Source organism: Trematomus bernacchii, unplaced genomic scaffold (genome assembly GCF_902827165.1).
Source record: "Trematomus bernacchii unplaced genomic scaffold, fTreBer1.1, whole genome shotgun sequence".
NCBI lineage: Eukaryota > Metazoa > Chordata > Actinopteri > Perciformes > Nototheniidae > Trematomus > Trematomus bernacchii.
Window position 1 is genome coordinate 6,998,519 of NW_022987698.1, and position 19,153 is coordinate 7,017,671.

General features: G+C 38.6%; 1 protein-coding gene across 1 annotated transcript; it reads right to left on the reverse strand.

Moving 5' to 3' along the window:
* Nucleotides 1–1,393: 1,393 nt before the first annotated feature.
* On the reverse strand, nt 1,394–15,176 carry LOC117489803 (calcium/calmodulin-dependent 3',5'-cyclic nucleotide phosphodiesterase 1B-like). Its single transcript, XM_034139337.1, has 14 exons — nt 15,000–15,176; nt 12,941–13,054; nt 12,492–12,674; nt 11,953–12,019; nt 11,705–11,821; nt 10,813–10,953; nt 10,098–10,198; nt 7,996–8,121; nt 6,254–6,355; nt 5,952–6,072; nt 3,274–3,355; nt 2,940–3,057; nt 2,550–2,686; nt 1,394–2,185 (listed from the first exon to the last, which is right to left on the reverse strand). Exons 1-14 carry the CDS (start codon nt 15,050–15,052, stop codon nt 2,088–2,090), a joined length of 1,560 nt encoding a protein of 519 aa, XP_033995228.1. The 5' UTR covers nt 15,053–15,176; the 3' UTR covers nt 1,394–2,087.
* Between the last annotated feature and the right edge of the window lie 3,977 nt (nt 15,177–19,153).

A 19,153-nucleotide genomic window follows, 5' to 3' on the forward strand; every position in this document is an offset into this window, starting at 1 on the left:
AAGAGCATGCTTGAAATCCTCAGCTCACAAGTCACGAGTGTCAAAAGACCATATACCATGATCCGCTTTCTTATTAAAACATCAAAAAGAGATATGTTCGCGGAAAGTCTTTAAGAATTTCAAGTTAAACTTACAGTGTCTCACATCAATGCACCACTGGTCATGTGTTTTACATTGACTGTATACTAAAAATAGATACTCTGACAATAAATAATTCAGTGACTCAGAGTTGGGAGTTAAAAACACATACATTTTTCATACAGAGGGCTGGTTCTCACAAAAATATGTACACTGCTGAAAGGTAGGCTATATTGGACATCAGACCTTTACGAGGTTAATCACTTACATTGCACAGTTTTTCTCTGACAAGAGGATATGCTGCAGCGTGTCCTGAATGTCAAAGCAGAAAGTTGAAGTTTTTATTAATTTTCTATGTCAAATTGAAAGACACTGATCATAACTTCTATATTGGCTCCAAATAAAGGCTATCACACATACATGCTTCGTTGCTTTTGTAGTGTGATATTGTATACCTCATAGACAATATGGAAAGTGCAAGTTCAAAGTGACACTATTGGTCCATTTTACTGTTTTGCATTTATATATTACATTACATGTCATTTTGTAATATAGCTAGAGGTGTTTGTGTGTTGGGGGTCGGGGTGCAAGTGTGTGTATGGGGTGTACATTAAACAGTGGTATCACACCTGTGTCTTTATTCCTTGACGTGTTATTAATCTTACAGCCAGACTTTTCATTTAAATGTAGAACAGCTTCATCTGTCTGTACTGTCCTAAGATGAAAAAAGTTGAAGATGCAATTGCAAACTGCCTAACTGACAATTGTTAAACTAGGGAAATGTGTTTGAAGCTGATCCCTTTGGGGGACCCTGCAGTCACTTCCCTCACTTTGCTCTACAGCTCCTCCAGCTGGGAGAGCAGAGCACTGGAGTCATGCCACACCATAATACTGCATGAATTACAAAGTCAAAGAAGGGTCTTACTAAAAACGATTTTATCTTGCATAAGGTGAAGTATGAGATCAAGGCATTGGATGGATTTGGAACTTTATAGTCTAAAAGTCTTGATTCATGCTACATTTATTTGAAAAATATTGATCTCTCCCTTATTAGACCGCCAACATAATGCAGTACAGGTTTTGGAAATATACTTTCAAAAACGTGTCCTTCTTAAGTTTTAAAGTGTTTCTAAAGTTACTGAAGTGTTGGGGCAATAGTAATTCATAGTAGTAGTAATAATAGTTGTGGGTTGGTTGAAAAAGCCACTGAATGTACTGTAATTATCTTTTGGAGGACACAGAAAGGTAAAGGAAAATAATTAAAGACTTCATTATTTGACCCATTTAAAATGTTCTTAATAAAAATACAAGGCAACAATATCGCACCATGACAAGGCCAGCCTTTATTGGGTTGTTTATTCTGTACACACTACATTTATTGTATGTTTGTCAAGCAAGAGGAAACACCCTGTAGTTGCTCTCCCTAAGGTTGTTTTTTAAATGTTTCACTCGTTTATTGGTGTTTTTACCGTTTCCACTGCGAGGGTCTACGCACAGAGAATGTTGTTTGCTGTAGAGATTGTAAAACACCTAGTGACACATTTGTTTTTGTAATGTTGGACAATATAGTTAAAGTTTGCTTGAATTTATTGATTATAACAAATCAAAACTTCACATATGACAGACATCGGCATATTTTCAATATTGTTTTTTAATTAATAACATGATTTTATAATTTGTGTACAGTTCAAACTAATAAAGGTACAATGTTCCTTACAAGTGTATAGGTGGCAAATTAATTTATTATAATGCATGATACTGTATAACATGGCCAGCATGTACACTTTACATTTAAATTATCACAGTATACTTCACTTGAAATAAGACACCAAGACATTTGTTTGAATATATTGCATCTTACCTTGGGAAGATGGTGTTAAGCTTAAACCAGCCCTCCTCTAGCTCCCTAAACCATGATATAAGAAGGCTTTGTGGTTTTGTAACAAACAGTGACTCAGCATTAACCTCAGTTCACCTATGAAATGCAGATATCACAAAGAAAGTCCTGTCTACTGTTCTGAATCCGTAGTGGGGTCTTGCAGGGAGTTTTCTGACAGCTCCTCTTGCCTGGATCTCTGCCCTTTTGTCACACTGGGGTCTGAAAATCCTGGAGGATATAAGAGATTGGAAAAGGCATTGGAAAATGTTGTTAAGCTGAACAGGAAACAATATCTGTACCTATTCATCTCCTCATGAGATCACTTTGACATGAGTGTTGATAACAAATCAGATCAGGGCGACTGAGCACATTTATGGAGCTGAGTGGCTTGGTCTCGGCCAAATCAGTCACACAAAGTCTTGTACTTTAGCGGAGGTTGTCCAACTTTTCACAGGTCATCATTTCAATTCAAAAGAGAAAAAGAGAAAGAAATATTTCTCAGGATTTTTAAATCGTAAGCCCTGTAGTGATAGGTGTGACTTAACAGAGTGCATACACATTCATAACATAAATGATTGAATAAACAACATACCATTGGAGCCACTCTCCTTCCATTTTATCTTGTTGTCTTCGGTGTGTCGTGTCCAGGTGGAGCGGAAGCTCACCAGCTCAGCTGTGATGTGAGCGAGACTCCACTGCAGACCCCTGGAGCTCTCCTTCCAAAGATTACTGTTGACAAAATACAGTGTGGTCAATTTCTGTTTAAGTGTTATCCATATTCATCTACCCATATACAAGCTTTCTGGCTGGCCTCAGAAAGAAACTTGAATTTCAAAGAGTGACAGTTGACCATTTTTGCAGTTATAATGGTGGTCTATAGAGTCTTTCCTTTTTGGGCCATACATTGCAATATCACAAATGGGACAAACTGGTAGCAATGGTGTGCAATGAGCAACCAGTACAATGCTTCTCTGTGTGTTACCTGTGTCTGTTGCAGGGGTCTGGTGGGCCTGGGTTCTCCTCTACCAAAGGAATAACAATCTTTTCAGCCATGTCAGTCAGTAGAGAGAATGTGGGATACACTATGAAGTCTATGAAACCTGCAAGACAAAATGTCCATGTATCAACAGGAGAAAAATAAATATTTCTGAGCTTTTAAAATATGATTTAAAAAATGTAATACAGTGTTTTATAACATATTTCACAGCAGTTCCAGTTTGACTTTATCAAACAGAAGTATGGATGTTGAAAAATCTCTCTTATATAATATTAGTGAGAAGAAGACTGAGTGAGAGTGAGTGTTTTGTGAGACATACCAATCTGAGACTCGGCTACCAGGGTACTTTTTCGATCGCACAGAGGAGAGAAGGGCAGGCCGAGCTCTGCCTCTCTATCACCCTCACAAAGATAGAAAGAGAGAGAGAAGATATCTTAAAGGGCATCCCACACAGGAACTGAAAATAACTTTTAAAGGTTATTGGACTCCAACACTCCCCACCTGAGACTTTTAAAGCTATCATGCTTTTGTTTTTAAAAGTAATAGAACAAACATTAAAGTGCCTTTTCAGAGTGGTTTCAAAGACAAAAGGCTGCCCAACACCTCCTCTATTCTATTTTTTCAAGCTGTCAAAAAAGAGGAGAGAGGACTTTACATAGAAATGTATTGCTGCATTAACTGGAAATCAACTCAAGGCACCAGCTTCACAAAACCAGCCACTATATGGCAAACATCTGTAGGCTTTTGTATGATAATAATGGCATTTTAAAAGGTGATAAGAACACATTATTGATGGTTTTATTCCAACTGTGACTCACAAAACACACCTGGTTTAATGATGGCAACTTATGCTGAGCAGGAAAATCAGGCCAACAGTTGCACACATTTTTCCAAATATATCCCGAACAATAAACCAAAAGCCTTGGGGTAACCAGGGAGATTGCTGCATCATGCTTCATTTGATATCTATCACAACCTCAAAAGATAAAAAAAGTTTTCAAACGATCTCATCTCAAGATTTATTTCGTGAATGTTCTGGAGCAACAATAATTTCACCGGCTCAATCGATTCTCGGTGGATTTTTTCTCCAGGCTTTAATCTTTAAAGAAAATCTATTGTAGCCTCAACTTCAGGAGGTACCTGTTCAATAAACGTTTAAAAGAGACTTATCTCTCTCCGTCTCTGCTACATACCTATTTTTGTTGTATATATAGCTCTGACGTGTTAAACATCTTTGAAGGTTTCCCGCTCTCCCTTTCAGGCTTTGTTGAGGCTTTTACAAAATTGTACAGTTATTATTAGCAGTCCAACATCTTCAATCAAGGTAGCAAAATATCAGATCAAACTCTCCAGAATAGAAAAAGTTGGACATGAAAGAACAGAGTATGTGAAGGGAAAACCTCTCCGTACAATACCTCAGTAAAAAACACTCACAGCGAACCTTGACTGTACTAACGAAAAACACTCAGGCAACAATAACTCAAAAGCCATCTGTAGCACAAAAGATAGAGCTACTAATGTTGGTCTTCAACTTCAACCAGGACGGGAGATTATACATTGTGTCGGTTGTATTTTACACAATTTTAAGTTATTTATGTAGTTCAGTCAGACAACTCTTCTTCTTAATATGTTTATTAGAAGCAGCATATAGTTTGAGTTTGGCCTCTAGGCTCGGGCCTCATCACTCCACAGATTTACAAAGAACATTGAGTGATGATTAGATAACTATCCCCCGAGCCTACAGGTGGAAGCTGGGGTGGAAGCTGGGGTGGTGGTGGGGCAGGCGAGCAGCAGCAACATGAAACACAGCAGCAGGAACATGAACGTAGCAATAGCAAGTGAACACAGCAGTGGCAGCAGCAGCATAGCGAGGCAGAGGCAGGAAGTCCTGGCAGCTTAAATAGAGCGGCATGTTTAGGAGAAGGTGTTTGGTTGGTTGTAAGAGGGACGAGGTGCGTCACGTGTTAATGTCTGATTGGTGCTCGAGTTGACTGCCTGAACTAGCTCGTAGGCTTCACCCCATTTCAGCTCTTAAAAGTACTTTTCACGTATACATTTAAGAGCTATAGTGTGGTTCATTTTCAAATAAAAATCGTACAAAACATGTATTACGTTTTTAAAATATGACCAATTCTAAGAGATTAAAGGTAGGATTACAGTGGCTCCATCTTGATGAACAAACAATATAGAAGTAGGCCTACCGCTTTCGCAGTTCATTAGTACACATACTGATCCAATACTGAAACAATAAACTGACAGTGGCCACTCTGCATAATAACTATTATAACATTACATGTTAAATACATTTTTTTTGCTGATACTTGGGTACTTTCACTTTGAAGTTCGAAAGCATGACCTCTACTTGTAATGGAGCATTTTTATACTGCAGTATTTCTACTTTTACTTAAAGGGGACCTATCATGCAAAATGCACTTTTGTACGTCTTTTATACATGAATATGTGTCCCCGGTGTTCCAGGGAACTCACCAAGTGTCAGAAAACACAACCCTCTCTATTTTCCTCCATACCCAAATCTCTAAAAAAGGGCCTGCAACGGATCTGATAAAAACTGATCCAGATTTGAACACTGTCCTGACGTCAGGACAGTGGCGCTACGGCTATTGGGCCAACTCCACCAATCAGGAGGAGACAGCCACGGCCATTGCCGTTCGAAAGCGCTGGAGACGCTGTAGTACATATGCTAGGCCAGTAGATGGTGCTGTTCTCACTGAATCTGCCCTTGCTAAAACAGATCTAAAAAATGTCAAATTGAGCAAAATGAGGCATGGCTAAAATGCATGATCTGTTTGGTATTTTGAAAAAAAAAAAGTATAAATATGCCTTATATAGGTATGGTCCTACACTATATTATTCAAATATAGCATGATAGGTCCACTTTAAGTAAGGGTTCGATCATTTTTCCACTGAATCTAATCATTGATAATACTTGCACGAGAAAGTGTCACAGCATCAGCTCAGGTCTGTTAGCGCTCCTACCTGCCTGAAGAACTCCTCCATCAGGGATTTGGTCCAGCGAGAGTGCAGCACCCAGGGCTTGGATGGATGGCTGATGTCAGCCGTGTGCAGCAGCAGAGAAAGTGCTTTGGGCTTGTCAATCCTGTCGGAGAAAATGATGCACTTCTTGTTTTAGTTTTCTCAGACAAAGGAAAAAGAAGAAGACTTGACACTTGCTGGGAGGAAATCAATGTGCCACTTAGTGAAGGTTGTTTGAATCATCTGAACATGTTATTTCATGTGACCTCTTAAATGTGCACCACAGCACAACCCATTAGCGTTACCGTTCTTGTTGCTGAAGACAGGATTTCATCCCTTTGACTTGGAGCAGGTGGGAGGACATGTCCGTGGACAACACCATCTCAATGACAAGTGATCGCAGCTCCCTTAACAGCAACACACACAACGACACACAGTTTAGCATTTGATCTATTATAGGATGTAAATGTACAGAGGGTAACCTTTTTAGATTTCGTGAGGAATTGTACTGTTCCCATGGTAACGCTGACTGCTAGAAAAAGCCTCACTTCAGCGTGATGCTGGTGTTTATCTTGAGGGATCCCTGCAAAGCGATGCCATTACATTACAGTCACATATTGTATCTGAGATGAAGCATCCGTCTCAATGAGTATGCTAAACTGTTTAATACGTTTATATTTTCTGACAAACTGAATTTTAAGGGCAGAAATAGCATGTTTACATAAAAAGAAAACATGGGGAGAAAGCAAGCTGATACCAATATTGATCCATCAAAATTTAATTTCTTATTATTATTGATTGTTAACATGCATTACGTATGACATTGCTAAAGTAAATTATAAAACACAATGATGTAAGCTCACTGCAACCATGGAGTAAATACTACATTTGCCAGGAACTTTCAGCTGCTGTGAATATTAACACGATACAGCAAATCCTATTTAAATTAGATTTGTTGATAATAAGAAACATTTAAATAAATCATATACAGTATATTATAGACTTTTTTAATTAATGTGATCACTAGTTTTTTTTCAAATAGCTTCCATCTTACTCGCTGCAGAGAGTGTTATGATTTGCTTTCTTGTTGTTGTTGTTGTTGTTGTTGTGGGAACCTCGGGAGGTTGTTGGCCCACATCTCTCATCTCTTTCTTTTTCAGTGAGTGAGTTGTCAGATTGCTCTTTGACAAAAAGCATGGTTGGTTACATTCAGTTATGTAGTTATATACAGTGGGTTCTCAAAGGAAACTCGTCATGCCATTTGTTCAAAATGCATGCTGATCTATTGGGTTCATTTAAAAAATCTCCGCCTTTTCTATGATGGGTTTCTCGCTGTTTTTATCATTGAGGATCATTTAGATATTTACTGTTTTAGATGGCCTAAAAGATCCCATGGCTATCAAACTTCATAGTTCTATTGTTAAAGAACTTTTAAGTTTAACCACTTATCAACACGAACAATATAAACAAATGACAGGTCATTGTGTAAAGCAGGATTAGAATATATCAAATGAAAGGGTTCTGTTTTTTTAATTAGATCTTTCATTTGCATAGTGATGCCTATAATCAACCCTGAATGCAACAATTCTCAAGAAAGTATTTGGTTAACAATAATTGAAGCATATAGTTTAGATAAAATACTGAAGTTGTGCTTGCATTAGATTGGCACCCACTGTTAAATGAATGCTTCACAATCAGTGGCTTATTCACTCTTGTGACACAAGCTCAAGCTGTGCCACATCTAATTGTATTAATGCGGCCAATTTAATCTTCTTTCTCCTACTCCACACATCCCCGACTTCCTCCTGTGAAACTTCCTCTGATAGATTTTGGTTCAAAGTATTTTTCTTTATGTAAGATTTTCTTCAAAGAGTAAGTACGGGGGTTAAGTCTGACCGACATCCTGCTTTCTTTAGCCATTTAAAACCTATTTTTTCCAGATCAGCTAACTTTTTTAAATAAATGGTATGTCCCTGAACATGAGTGTTTCTAAATGGAACAAAAATGAGTTGTACAATTTGAGATAGTAAAAATAGTGTCCTCTTACATCCATTCCTCTCTTGTCAAATTAGTGAAGATGTTCATTCGGTCGTCCTGCAGCAGGCGAAACGCTGCACTCAGATGATGGCTTTCCTGTACCGACCGATCATTGTACATCAATGCAAACTCTGACCTGGTGGATAGATAGAGAACGAGCAAGAGACGAGGTGAAGAGAGAAGAAGAAGAGAGTTTACAGAGTGACAGTTATTCTCCTGTGGTGAAGGGAGATGAAGTTGAGAATGAGATAAAAAGAGTCCTGAGGGCATATTTCCAGCACTATGACTGTGGGTCTGTAATGATGCATTTAGAAGAGCTAAAGAGGGAGTAGGATTTCATATAAATGACTCAGTATAGCAAGTTAATTAATTTATTTTCTCAATCAGGCATTCTGTGTCCACTAGTTTAATGGACTGTATTCGCCTTCTAAAATGGAAAACAAAGTACATAGTGAAAAGTTTTCCAATTAGTGATTATTTGAGTAAACTGAACATAAAATTCAACAGATGTAAAAATGTCTTTACAGAACACATTTAGTTTTGTGTTGAAATGGGCTTTTGGGGACTTTTAAAAGATTGGGGAGAGAGAGGCCATGATCATTTTGAATTTGTCATGGTTGCAATTGTTTTTAATGACAACAATAATTTACTGTTGGAGAAAAACCCGTCAAGTAAAACGTTATTTTACAGATCTGTAATTTCCTGGATGCTTTTCATTTCCTAGGAGTCATGGTTTAAACTGTAGATTGGCTGTAATTACACTGGAAATTAATTGAAAATATTTACCAAACAATGTTACCGAGGGGACATTGTGAACAAACAAGTTCCTAAATACATATATTTTGTATTATAGGATGTGCGGTATAGTTTCTATGATGTTTTTCAATTGTGTAAATGTGTGTATGCTGTGGCAATGTGGCATTGGTTAGATGTTAGCATCTTGTCGATCCTGTGAGGAAAGATTCATGCATACTGTAGTAAACATCTAGACTGCTATGAAGAAAACATTTTCTAATAGTTGATTAACTTTGAGTTTTTAGCATAACAAACCTTTACACTAACCCCCAGATGTTATCCTAACTCTTTTAAAATGTATTTATAGAAATAAGAATATATGTATTATTTGTTATGGGAAACTTATATTATTATTAGTTTTCTTTTCTGCAAAATTGCATTCTTGCGCACAGTCAACAGGTTAAGCGACCTCCTGTGCATTGACTTAATATGTCATCATAATAATAAGGTAATAAGAAATGTACCAATTTATTAATATCCTATTATCTTTTGATCACAACTAAGAAACATGTTAAGTTATGGTTGAAGATTAATATGAATTTAGAGCCACTCATCAGCTCCTTTTAAGGATTTTATTAAGATGTGCTCATGAAATAAACTCTTAAAGTAACAAACTTACATAAAAACAAGTAACGGATTTTTTACTTTTGTATAAAGAAACTTCAAATTAAATCCAGTCTAGGTCTGCAGCATTATTCTATTCACAGCCTTACTCAGAGATTCAAATATTTCGAGGAGCGCAATGCTGCACAAAATGAGACTGCTGATTAGGTCACATTTGTTTTAGAAATATCAGTGTTTGGAGCAGACTGTTGAGGTGGATAATAATCCATTGCATATGAAGTGGACCTCATATAAAAACAAAAAGAAATTAAAACCAACACAAATTAAAGCTAACCAGAGTTAGTTAGTAAGAGCCAGTATTTCCAGGCTACATAGGTACATGTTTGGGCGGAGTACAACTTTCAGGTTTAGACTGTGTAACCATGACAAGTTGTATTATTGTGGATGCTTATTATTCCCAAAATGAAGTATGATGATGATGATGTGTGCCAAGAGACTGCGTTCTTTAGCTGTCCTGTGTGGAAAAATGACATCTAAAAATACTGTGTTCCCTGCATGAAACAGTGTTTGCTTTAGAGCTCTCTCTCTCTCTCTTCCTCTCATACCCTTTTTCTAAAATTGCATCTCAAAAACACTACCATACTATTCCTACATTTCCTAATAATTTACAAAAGTCACAACAGGATGCGGGGTATATACAGCAGTTTTTGTTTTGGTAAGGGTTGATAAAGAAGTTTAAAAAAAAGAGCTTACTTTGTGTGGATGTGGAAGTTGTTTGTGGTTCCCGTGTGTTCATAGTCGTGAATGGCTGCAGCAAACAGTGACGCCATCACCTCAAGCTCTGTCAGCCAGTGCTTTGTAGATGCAAGAGAAGAAAAATAAAAATCAATATAAAATGTGTAATATAAGTGCATATACTGTACTGTGGAAGAGACACAATGTGTACAGTGTACAGTTGTATAGTAAACAAATCCTAACAAAACACCCAAACCAACAATGAATTGATCCTCGGGTGGTTTTGAATCAAATCGTTAAAGTTAACAGGATATATTTACTTCATGTAAATAAACATATACATGATAACTATGAATTAAAGAGACGTTTTATAGGACAGACAGCACCATGGGTTGAATATGCATTATAACAGAGAGTATTACGCAAAAAGAATCACAACTCTAAAGCTGACCATAGTGGCCTACTATCTTTAAATATGTGCGTAATGACATATATAATTTATATATACAGTCTATGGTAATGACACACAGTCTTTCCTGGAAGATATTCATAGCTCCTGCGGCTGTTCACACCAAGTGAAACAAACAGGGGGCCGGACTGGCAGTTTAAGAAATGGTTGGTTTTTGGTCTTTTTATGGGATTTTAAGGAGAATATACGAAAACACTATCCATTAGCCTTGGAAAGATACAATTCAGCACCAAAAGTAAGTGGATAAAAATAAGCCAAATGTACCACGAGTCCAGAGCGCAGCAGCAGGCAGTGCAGCGTCTGCGTGACGTCAGCAGCATGAACATGGCTGTGGTACGGGTTGTTGTGTTTGCAATATCCTCTCTCCAGTGCAGACAGGAACTCTGTGAGGCACGAGATTGGTATCTGCAAAGTGCATTACACAATTATTAGTCCAAAGTCGTGTTTGAAAATTCAAGGTTCAGAAAGTTAGTGTCAACAATAATATCCTGAATTGTGTCACAGGGTTGTGCGTGAGATTGACATGGATAGCATGTGATTTGCACATAATTTGGCAACCTTTTGTTCCAAATTGATAATAAAACCCATATGCCTGATTATATCTGCAATTACAACACACTTTTTCCAAACAGCTGAGGTTACAAGGGCAAAAGTGTCATATAACTGTAATATTTTCCCTCCAAAGTACCGACATTGTTCTCTTTGTCCCATAACATAATTTCAGTCAGACAACTCACGTGTTTCTTTAACATGTTTATTAGAAGCAGCATATAGTTGAGTTTGGCGTCTAGGCTCGGGCCTCATCACTCCACAGATATACATAGCACGATGAGTGATGATTAAATAACTAACCCCCCGAGCCTACAGGTGGAAGTTGGGGTGGAAGTTGGGGTGGTGGTGGGGCAGGCAAGCAGCAGCGACGTGGAAGTAGCTGCAGCAATAGCAGCAGCAAGCAATGCATAGAGAGAGATCTGGCAGGTTAAATAGAGCGGCATATTAAGGAGACTCTGTTTGATTGGTTGTAGAGTGGCAAGGGGCGTTATGTATGAATGCAGCATAAGTGCTCTAGTTGACTGCCTGAACTAGCTCGCAGGCTTCGCCCCATGTATGGGAAGTGCACTTTTTAAGCTATGCAATGAAATCCAAAGTCAAACACCTTAAACCGGCTGTTGAGACCATATCTGGTGATCAGCTCAAAGAACAGAGTCTGCAGAGCGTGATCAGAACTGGCCGAGTTCAGAGCAAACACGTCAAAGTTCCAGCGGTCAACATCCTGAAAAAAAGGTGGAGAAAGTGACTGCGTTATTGATGCATACTTCTGGTGTGTATACTGTCCTTTTTTGTGATGTCCGATTTATTGCACAAACACACGAGGCACAGAGAGATTTATTAGTGGAGGCTTACCCTGAGGCAGTTTACGGCCGCGGCAGGTTGGTCTGGCATGGTTGCTGTGTAGGCCCTCTTGAACATCCTGAAATAATGCAATGTTTATGTTGAGTTCAGTTAAAGTTCAGATGTTGACATTGTGCAGCGAACTCGTCTTAGGAGCTGTTTATATAAATCCTCCAAAGTCCCTGTCCCCTTTGGAAGGATGTTTTAAAGAGAAAAGGGGCCTAATGTTTCACAATCCAGTGCAGCTGTCTGTGGTTTCTGTGGCTGTGATAGTAACAACTTCATGATCTTATATTAGAGTTATAGTACAGACGTGAAGATTAGTCAGAAACAGTAGGAGTTTTATAGTATGAGATTATTGTTTCCCTATTTTAGTGTAATTACGTCTCGTAAATAAAAACATATCGTTTCATTCCTAGCACTGTTACTTTTCCGCTGTAGCTGCTTTTTTACAGACAAGTATTCTTATGAATAGTACTGGCCTCGTCTAAAAAAGATCACAACCACATAGTGCTGAAAAGGAGATCACATCAACATATGTGTTATTTTACCTCTCCACAAATATCCCAGCCTGCACTGCGTGTACAATGCTGCGAAACTTGGGCTTCTCATCCGAGCGTCGAACAGGCCGCCGAACCCTCTGGGTAAAAGTAGACGCCAGCCAATCAGTGACCTCTGTAGGCACGCCGTCTGACTGTAACTGCTGGAGGTCATCCTCGGACTCCAGACACTGCCTGTGAGAGAAAACACACAAACAAACAAACAAACAAACAAACACACAAACACTAATTGTTAGACAGATGTTATAGCAGCGGAGTAATAGTGAAAAACTGAACTAAAGCGCTGCAGGTGTCCAAAATCCCATATTTAATGCTATTCTATTTAAGAACCTTTTGGGCCTTTACCCCACAAGTTCAAAGTAACTATAGAGCTAAAACAGTTTGTATGTCAATTTACTCATCAGAAAATGTCAACATCATATTTTTCATCTATATCCTACCTTGATCCATCGTGGTAAACTGACTCCAGTAACGAAGCTGTGAGATCCAGATTTCTTTTTATTTCTTCAAAGTCGACATCTTTTTCCTCTAGCTGCTTCAAAATGCTCCTCAGTCTGTAAAAACAAACGACACAATAAAATAGCTGATGCCCTTTTTGAAATTAATCGAACTGCTGTTTCTTACTCTTCAAAACAGCAACTGTGTTGTGAAAATACAAGAGGTTACAGCTGTTTGGCATCAAAGTCTTCACTATAATTCAATCAGGGTACAGAAAAAAGATCAGTGTGAACAAAAAGAGAAGATTTCTAGACACAACTCCAGAAATTGACAGCACTTATCATTGTCTTGAGTGGGTGAAGCAAGGTGAGCAGGACTTCAAAAAGGTTGAGAAATCCTGGTGAATACCAAAGAGTTCATTTGGAAGTGATTTAAATGCCAAGCTGTCCAAAGAAAGCCAGTGGCAAGGGGACATCGTTAGTGCCACATTTTCCATGAGAGGAAAACTTCCCATGGTTGAGGTCTTATGTAACTTTAATTTTGTCAAAGTGGGCTCCAAGAAAAAGTATGTTTTTGAAGTCTTGGCTGCAATCTGATCTTGTCTGAAAAAATGTTGCTCAATTTTAAACTTTAAAATCTAATTACGATAAAAAAAACTGTTGGAACAGAATAAATCTCCTGCAGCGTAATAAAAAGCAAATGCTTGGAGCACATGTCACCACAGTGAACCCCACCTGCATCGTGTTAATGTAACCTCATTATGTTAATACATCTAAAAGCTTTCATACAGCTCTGATGAAAAATCTCATCCTCAGTTTATAGTGGAACCTTTCTGCTTTGATTGGGCTTTCTTTTTCCGCAGCCATTTAGAAAAAGACATTCATTTTTATCTGATAACACATTAGTGCCACAGATCCTTTCAATATAAAAACATTTTGGTTTGCGTACGCTGCCGTGATCAGAGGGATTGTGTTCAAACTGCGCCAGGCCATGCTGCTGAGCCACAGCTTTTCAAGTCTTTATCACGCTGGCAAGGGCTTTCAAAAGCTGTTGAGTCATAAAAATAGCATGCATCTAAATGCCACCACTCACTTTCAATCTTAAATAATCTTTTATGATAACACAGTCTTTCTTGTTTCGGCTAGAACCTCTGACAGGACGTTTACAGGAAATTACCCGTCAAGTGCACTCGTGAAACTTTGTTTATAGAGAGAAATGACAAATCCTCCTTTGGCTCAGACTTTGTTGAATCGAGACACTGCATAGTGTCATCCTTACTCGGAGGACTTACTGTGTTAAAGAGTTTGAATGGTATCAGCTTTGTCAGCACAAAACGTTTTCTGTGTTAGAGTTAATTGTGTTAAGAAACAAAGAAGTAATCACAAATCAAACCCTTATCTTGTTAGATCTAATCACCATCAAAATGCTATCATTTTTCATGGTACATTTTGAATGTGAAATGTGTGATTTTACTGCAAAAGATGACCCAAAAGAATCAACAACTTTTCCGTTCTATACCCTGCAGACACTAATACTGCAATGTGTTAACCAAAACAAAACCACATGACCCATCACCTCTGCAGCACATTTCCTCCCACAGAAAAAGCATGAGTAAGAAGAGTGTTCACACAACCGCTGGCAGTGACAAGTGCTCTCATTCTGCTAAGTATAGTAAGGGAGAAAATCTTGTGAATGTATCAAATATGTAAAATCTCCTGAAAATTAAAAACAGGATACTTTGCAAGGTATGGATAAACTTCTCATTTAGTGACCTGCAACTGTGTCAACAAATCCACCCAGGGCCGCTGCATTATCTCTCATCAATGTGCTGTACAGGGTTTATTTTTTACTCGCATATTTCTATTGCTGCAAAACAAGAAAGCTCCTACATAACAGAATGTGATCAAGACAGCCTTAGTGCACCCAACAGTGATCAATCATTTTAAATGTAAGATGTAGCATGTTCTGTAAAGTCCTTCAACATTAATAAGGTAGTCACAAAAAAGGCTGAACATAGATAGCTATGATATCATCTGTACATATAATTACCCCCTGTCTTACCTAGAGATGGGGATCTGCAGTCGTTTCTTACGAATTCGCACCAGTTCAGACATTCCACACTCACGCAGTGCCCTAATGGACCCCAGAGCTCAATAAAATAACAATAAAAGGACGAAAAAACTAAAATAATTCTGAAGAGTTGTAAGCAGAAAAGTTCTCTTAACCACCAGTGCAAACTTTGTGTGTCCTGAGACAGACTTCTGTTTCAACAGCTCGCCCACCCACTTCTGGGGGGACCTACTCCACTTCACTCTGATTGGCTGGGCAGTCCCAAACTGTGTCAGTGTGTGTGTGTGTGTGTGTGTGTGTGTGTGTGTGTGTGTGTGTGTGTGTGTGTGTGTGTGTGTGTGTGTGTGTGTGTGTGTGTGTGTGTGTGTGTGTGTGTGTGTGTGTGTGTGTGTGTGTGTGTGTGTGTGTGTGTGTGTGTGTGTGTGTGTGTGGGGAGGGGGGTTGTCAGAAAGTGAGTGTTTGTGTACATGTGTACACCCGTTGTGTGAAGTGTGAGTGAGTTGACATCATTCATGATGAAGTGTTGACTGCAATGCTTTCAGGCCGCGTGTACTCAAATCCCCAATGAGAATTTTCCACCGCAGCCGCAAATTAGGGAACTACACAGAGACTCTTTCACTGTAACCCACCAGAGTCCCTCAAACCAAAATACATAAACAAAGCTAGTCCTCGAGAGCCACCCACAACAACCCGATGGGTGCTGTTCTTAAAACTGCATTGCAGAAAAAAGAAGCACTTTAAATACATTTTCTTTGACTGCTTTGTTCACTCATCTGCTTTGGCTGAAACAGATTCACAGAATTTGTAACGAACAATTTAAATTAATTTGGTGTTAGAAGCGTCCTTTTTTACAAGAAACAAAACTGTAAGTGACAGAGCCAGTGTCAATGAAAAGTACAAAGATCATATTCAAAATAGTTTTAATTTATTTTATCAATAAATTCCATCTAGGTGTTTTCTGAGTCACCAAAAAAAGGAAAGTACAGAAACTTACAAGGTCAGATGAGACAGTGAAAGGCGTCCATACACGTCTTTAGATCTAAGTCCTACATCCATTATAGTCTTTATTTATAGAGAGCTGTGCTACAACGTGGCCTGCATGGGAAACCCCCTCTGCCTGCTGTCCACTCCCTCCCTGCTCGTCCTGCTTTGGCTGCTGGGTCAGACTGGCTCTCATGCTCCCATGCTCTTTGACTTATTGCAAAAATTGAAGAGAAGTAACATCACGACATATGATTCTCGATCTACTGTGGCACTTCAAGCTGTTTTGGTTTCAACCAAAGCAATGAGGAGAAAGAAAACAAGATGCAGAAATGTCAGAAAATGACTTACTCTCAATCATAATGTCATATGAGTTAAGATGTACATTAAAGACAATAAAAGATAAATTCATCGAGTGTCATTTTCCAATCCTCAAATGAATTTCCCTTTAAGTGGTTGCATCCTCTGGCTTTACACTTTTCGTTTTTGTTTCCATTTGTACGTCATCCTCTGAGTCTCCCTCTGATGATGACGAGCCCTCTGATTTCTCTCTGTCCACTCTGACACCAGCCAATTAATACTCACTATGCCCCACACATCAGAGAGAGAAATCTGACTCTGTGGCACCATTAATCACAGAAATGAGACGCTTGTCTGCATGGGAACTAGATTACAGTTACAGAGACTGAGGGTGCCGAGGGGCACATACTGTACTGCTGTTTTTACAACAGTGGAATCAAAAACATTTTTTTGACTGAAAAGGGTGATCAGAGGCCGACAAATGTGTTTTTCTACATGTTTTGGTCTCTGATATGACTAACCAAAAAAGCATAATTACATCAACTTCTATGGTTTTCAGCTTAGGATGAATCTTAATGAATTTGAGGATCCACTGACTTTACCTTGAAGTAGACAACTCCGTTTTTTTTAATGAAATGTGATCTAACGTTAGAGTATCAAGATGAATTGTTATTACAGTAAGCAATCTCATACTTCCTATAAGCACACCATCAGGTCAATTTATTTATGACCAAACTCAAATAATGTTATTCTAATCAGCCTCAGCTGTACTTTTCCTTTTGTGCTTGTAAACAAAAGGTAGCATTCTGAAATACTAAACTAGTTTGGGAACGTCATAATATATTTTTTAAGAATATCAGCATGTTAACATCATCATAGCATCATAGCATGGTTTAATGCCAGCATTATGATGTAGCTTCTGGCAGCATACATCCTCCCAAAGCTGGATGGGAGTATGGATGAAGACTCTTGGACGAACCACAGATACAACTCCATTCAACTGCATTTAAATGATAAGTCATTGTTATGTGGGTGAACTGAACCTTTAAGGTTCAAGTAATATAATTGAAATATTTTGCAACACTGCCTTCTATATTAAATCATATGCTTTTAACAAATCGAAACAATGAGCCCAGAATAAAGTTAGAAAATCTGTCTCTGTAATTTTGAGAACAAACTCTTTAAGAACAGAATATAAAAATACAGCATCCTAAGTACTATATCCAGGGGGGCATACAAAGTGTATTGCCAAAAAATACAGTGACACCTCACTGCAAGCACACCTTTTCTGTACATCCAATCTATCTCCTCTGTGTCTTCATAGTCCACAACAAACTGAGGATGTTACTGAAAACTGAAGAGTAAGAAAAAGAAACCATTAAAGGCAGTCTTACCGTTCCACTGTGGTCCTGCATGTCACAGCACACAGGTGTCTATCAGCTGCTCTGTGTATCTTGCAAGTTGGTGTCATGACCCGTGGATCTGAACGCTGCTGAAGACCATGTGTGTGATTGGAAGTGTTAGACACAGAATGAGCTTTGTGCCTCTGTTTGTTCCTGTAAATCCAGCATGTGTCGTCGCTCCGAATGTGTGTATATAGTGCTGTAGTTTATGTTAATGTACGCTGCTCTGTGTTTACAGTGGCAGATACATCTAGTCCTTTCCTCTGTGTATTTATATTGGATTTTGCAGTGTGTGTGTGTGTGTGTGTGTGTGTGTGTGTGTGTGTGTGTGTGTGTGTGTGTGTGTGTGTGTGTGTGTGTGTGTGTGTGTGTGTGTGTGTGTGTGTGTGAGAGAGAGTGTGTGTAATCCTCAGTGTCAGCAGGAGAGCCTCTGTGTCACCAACACAATCAGCAGAGAGTCTTTATATCAGGACCAGAGTTTCCACCATTAACTGTCCTTAGGGTCCTGGGACAGGATTCACTGTTTATTTAAATGTATAACACATTATATCATAACCATAATTACTAAAATAAAAATTACAAACTGTATTATGACATTTTCTTTTAAAAAAAAATATCATAAATTAAACACTTTACTTTAAAGTGGACCTATTATGCTATATTGGAAAAACATATTGAAGGGCCATATCTATACAAAACATGTCTGTGAAGTTTTTTGCTTAAAATACCAAACAGTTCACCCGTTGTAGCCATGCCTCATACTGCTCATACCCCTCTTTTGCAGCCCTGTTAGAGAAACGTGGATTTTGGGTCCTTAGCTTGAAAAAAAAAAAAAGAGGAGGCGGAGCTAATGCCTGATCAGAATTCTACCGGAGATAAAGTAAAATTCTGCTGTGATAAAACGCCATCCTGTTCTAAACCACGTCAAAGATTATTTCTGAAACAGTATGGAGCTCAAATGCTTTTTCTCTTGCGGGTTTATCACAAGGTGAGTTCCTTTTTTTATTTCCTGCTTTTTAAACACATGTGCTCTACAGTACAGGTTAGCTCTGAGTGTTAGCGAGGTTGCTAATGTAAACAAAGACGAGATTACGTCCAAAACACGTCAGGCATTGTTTCTGATAGCAACTTTCTGTGGGTCCGCCGCCGATTTGACGTCAGATCGGCAGCAAATCTGTATCCGCTCGTTGTACCCCTGTTTTTAAAAGATTTGGGTACGGAGGAAAAGAGAGAGGGTTTTATTTTCTGATGCTGCGTGAGTTCCCCGACGCACCGGGGACACATATTTATGTATAAAAGACATCACAAAGTGCATTTTGCATGATAGGTCCCCTTTAAGTGCAGCTATTAAGTAAGCAGCATACACACAATTAATACAGTTTATAACAGTTCACACTGTTGTTATAAGCATATTTAAGGACATTGTAAGTGTTTGCCTCCACATATGGGTGTCTACAGGAG

Coding starts and splice junctions, on each gene's coding strand:
- LOC117489803 (XM_034139337.1), bottom strand. CDS start 15,052: ATGTCTGAACTGGTGCGAATTCGTAAGAAACGACTGCAGATCCCCATC. Junction 8,122..10,097: donor AACTTCCACATCCACACAAA/GTAAGCTCTTTT, acceptor TCTATCCACCAG/GTCAGAGTTTGCATTGATGT. Junction 2,186..2,549: donor GAAGGAGAGTGGCTCCAATG/GTATGTTGTTTA, acceptor TATATCCTCCAG/GATTTTCAGACCCCAGTGTG.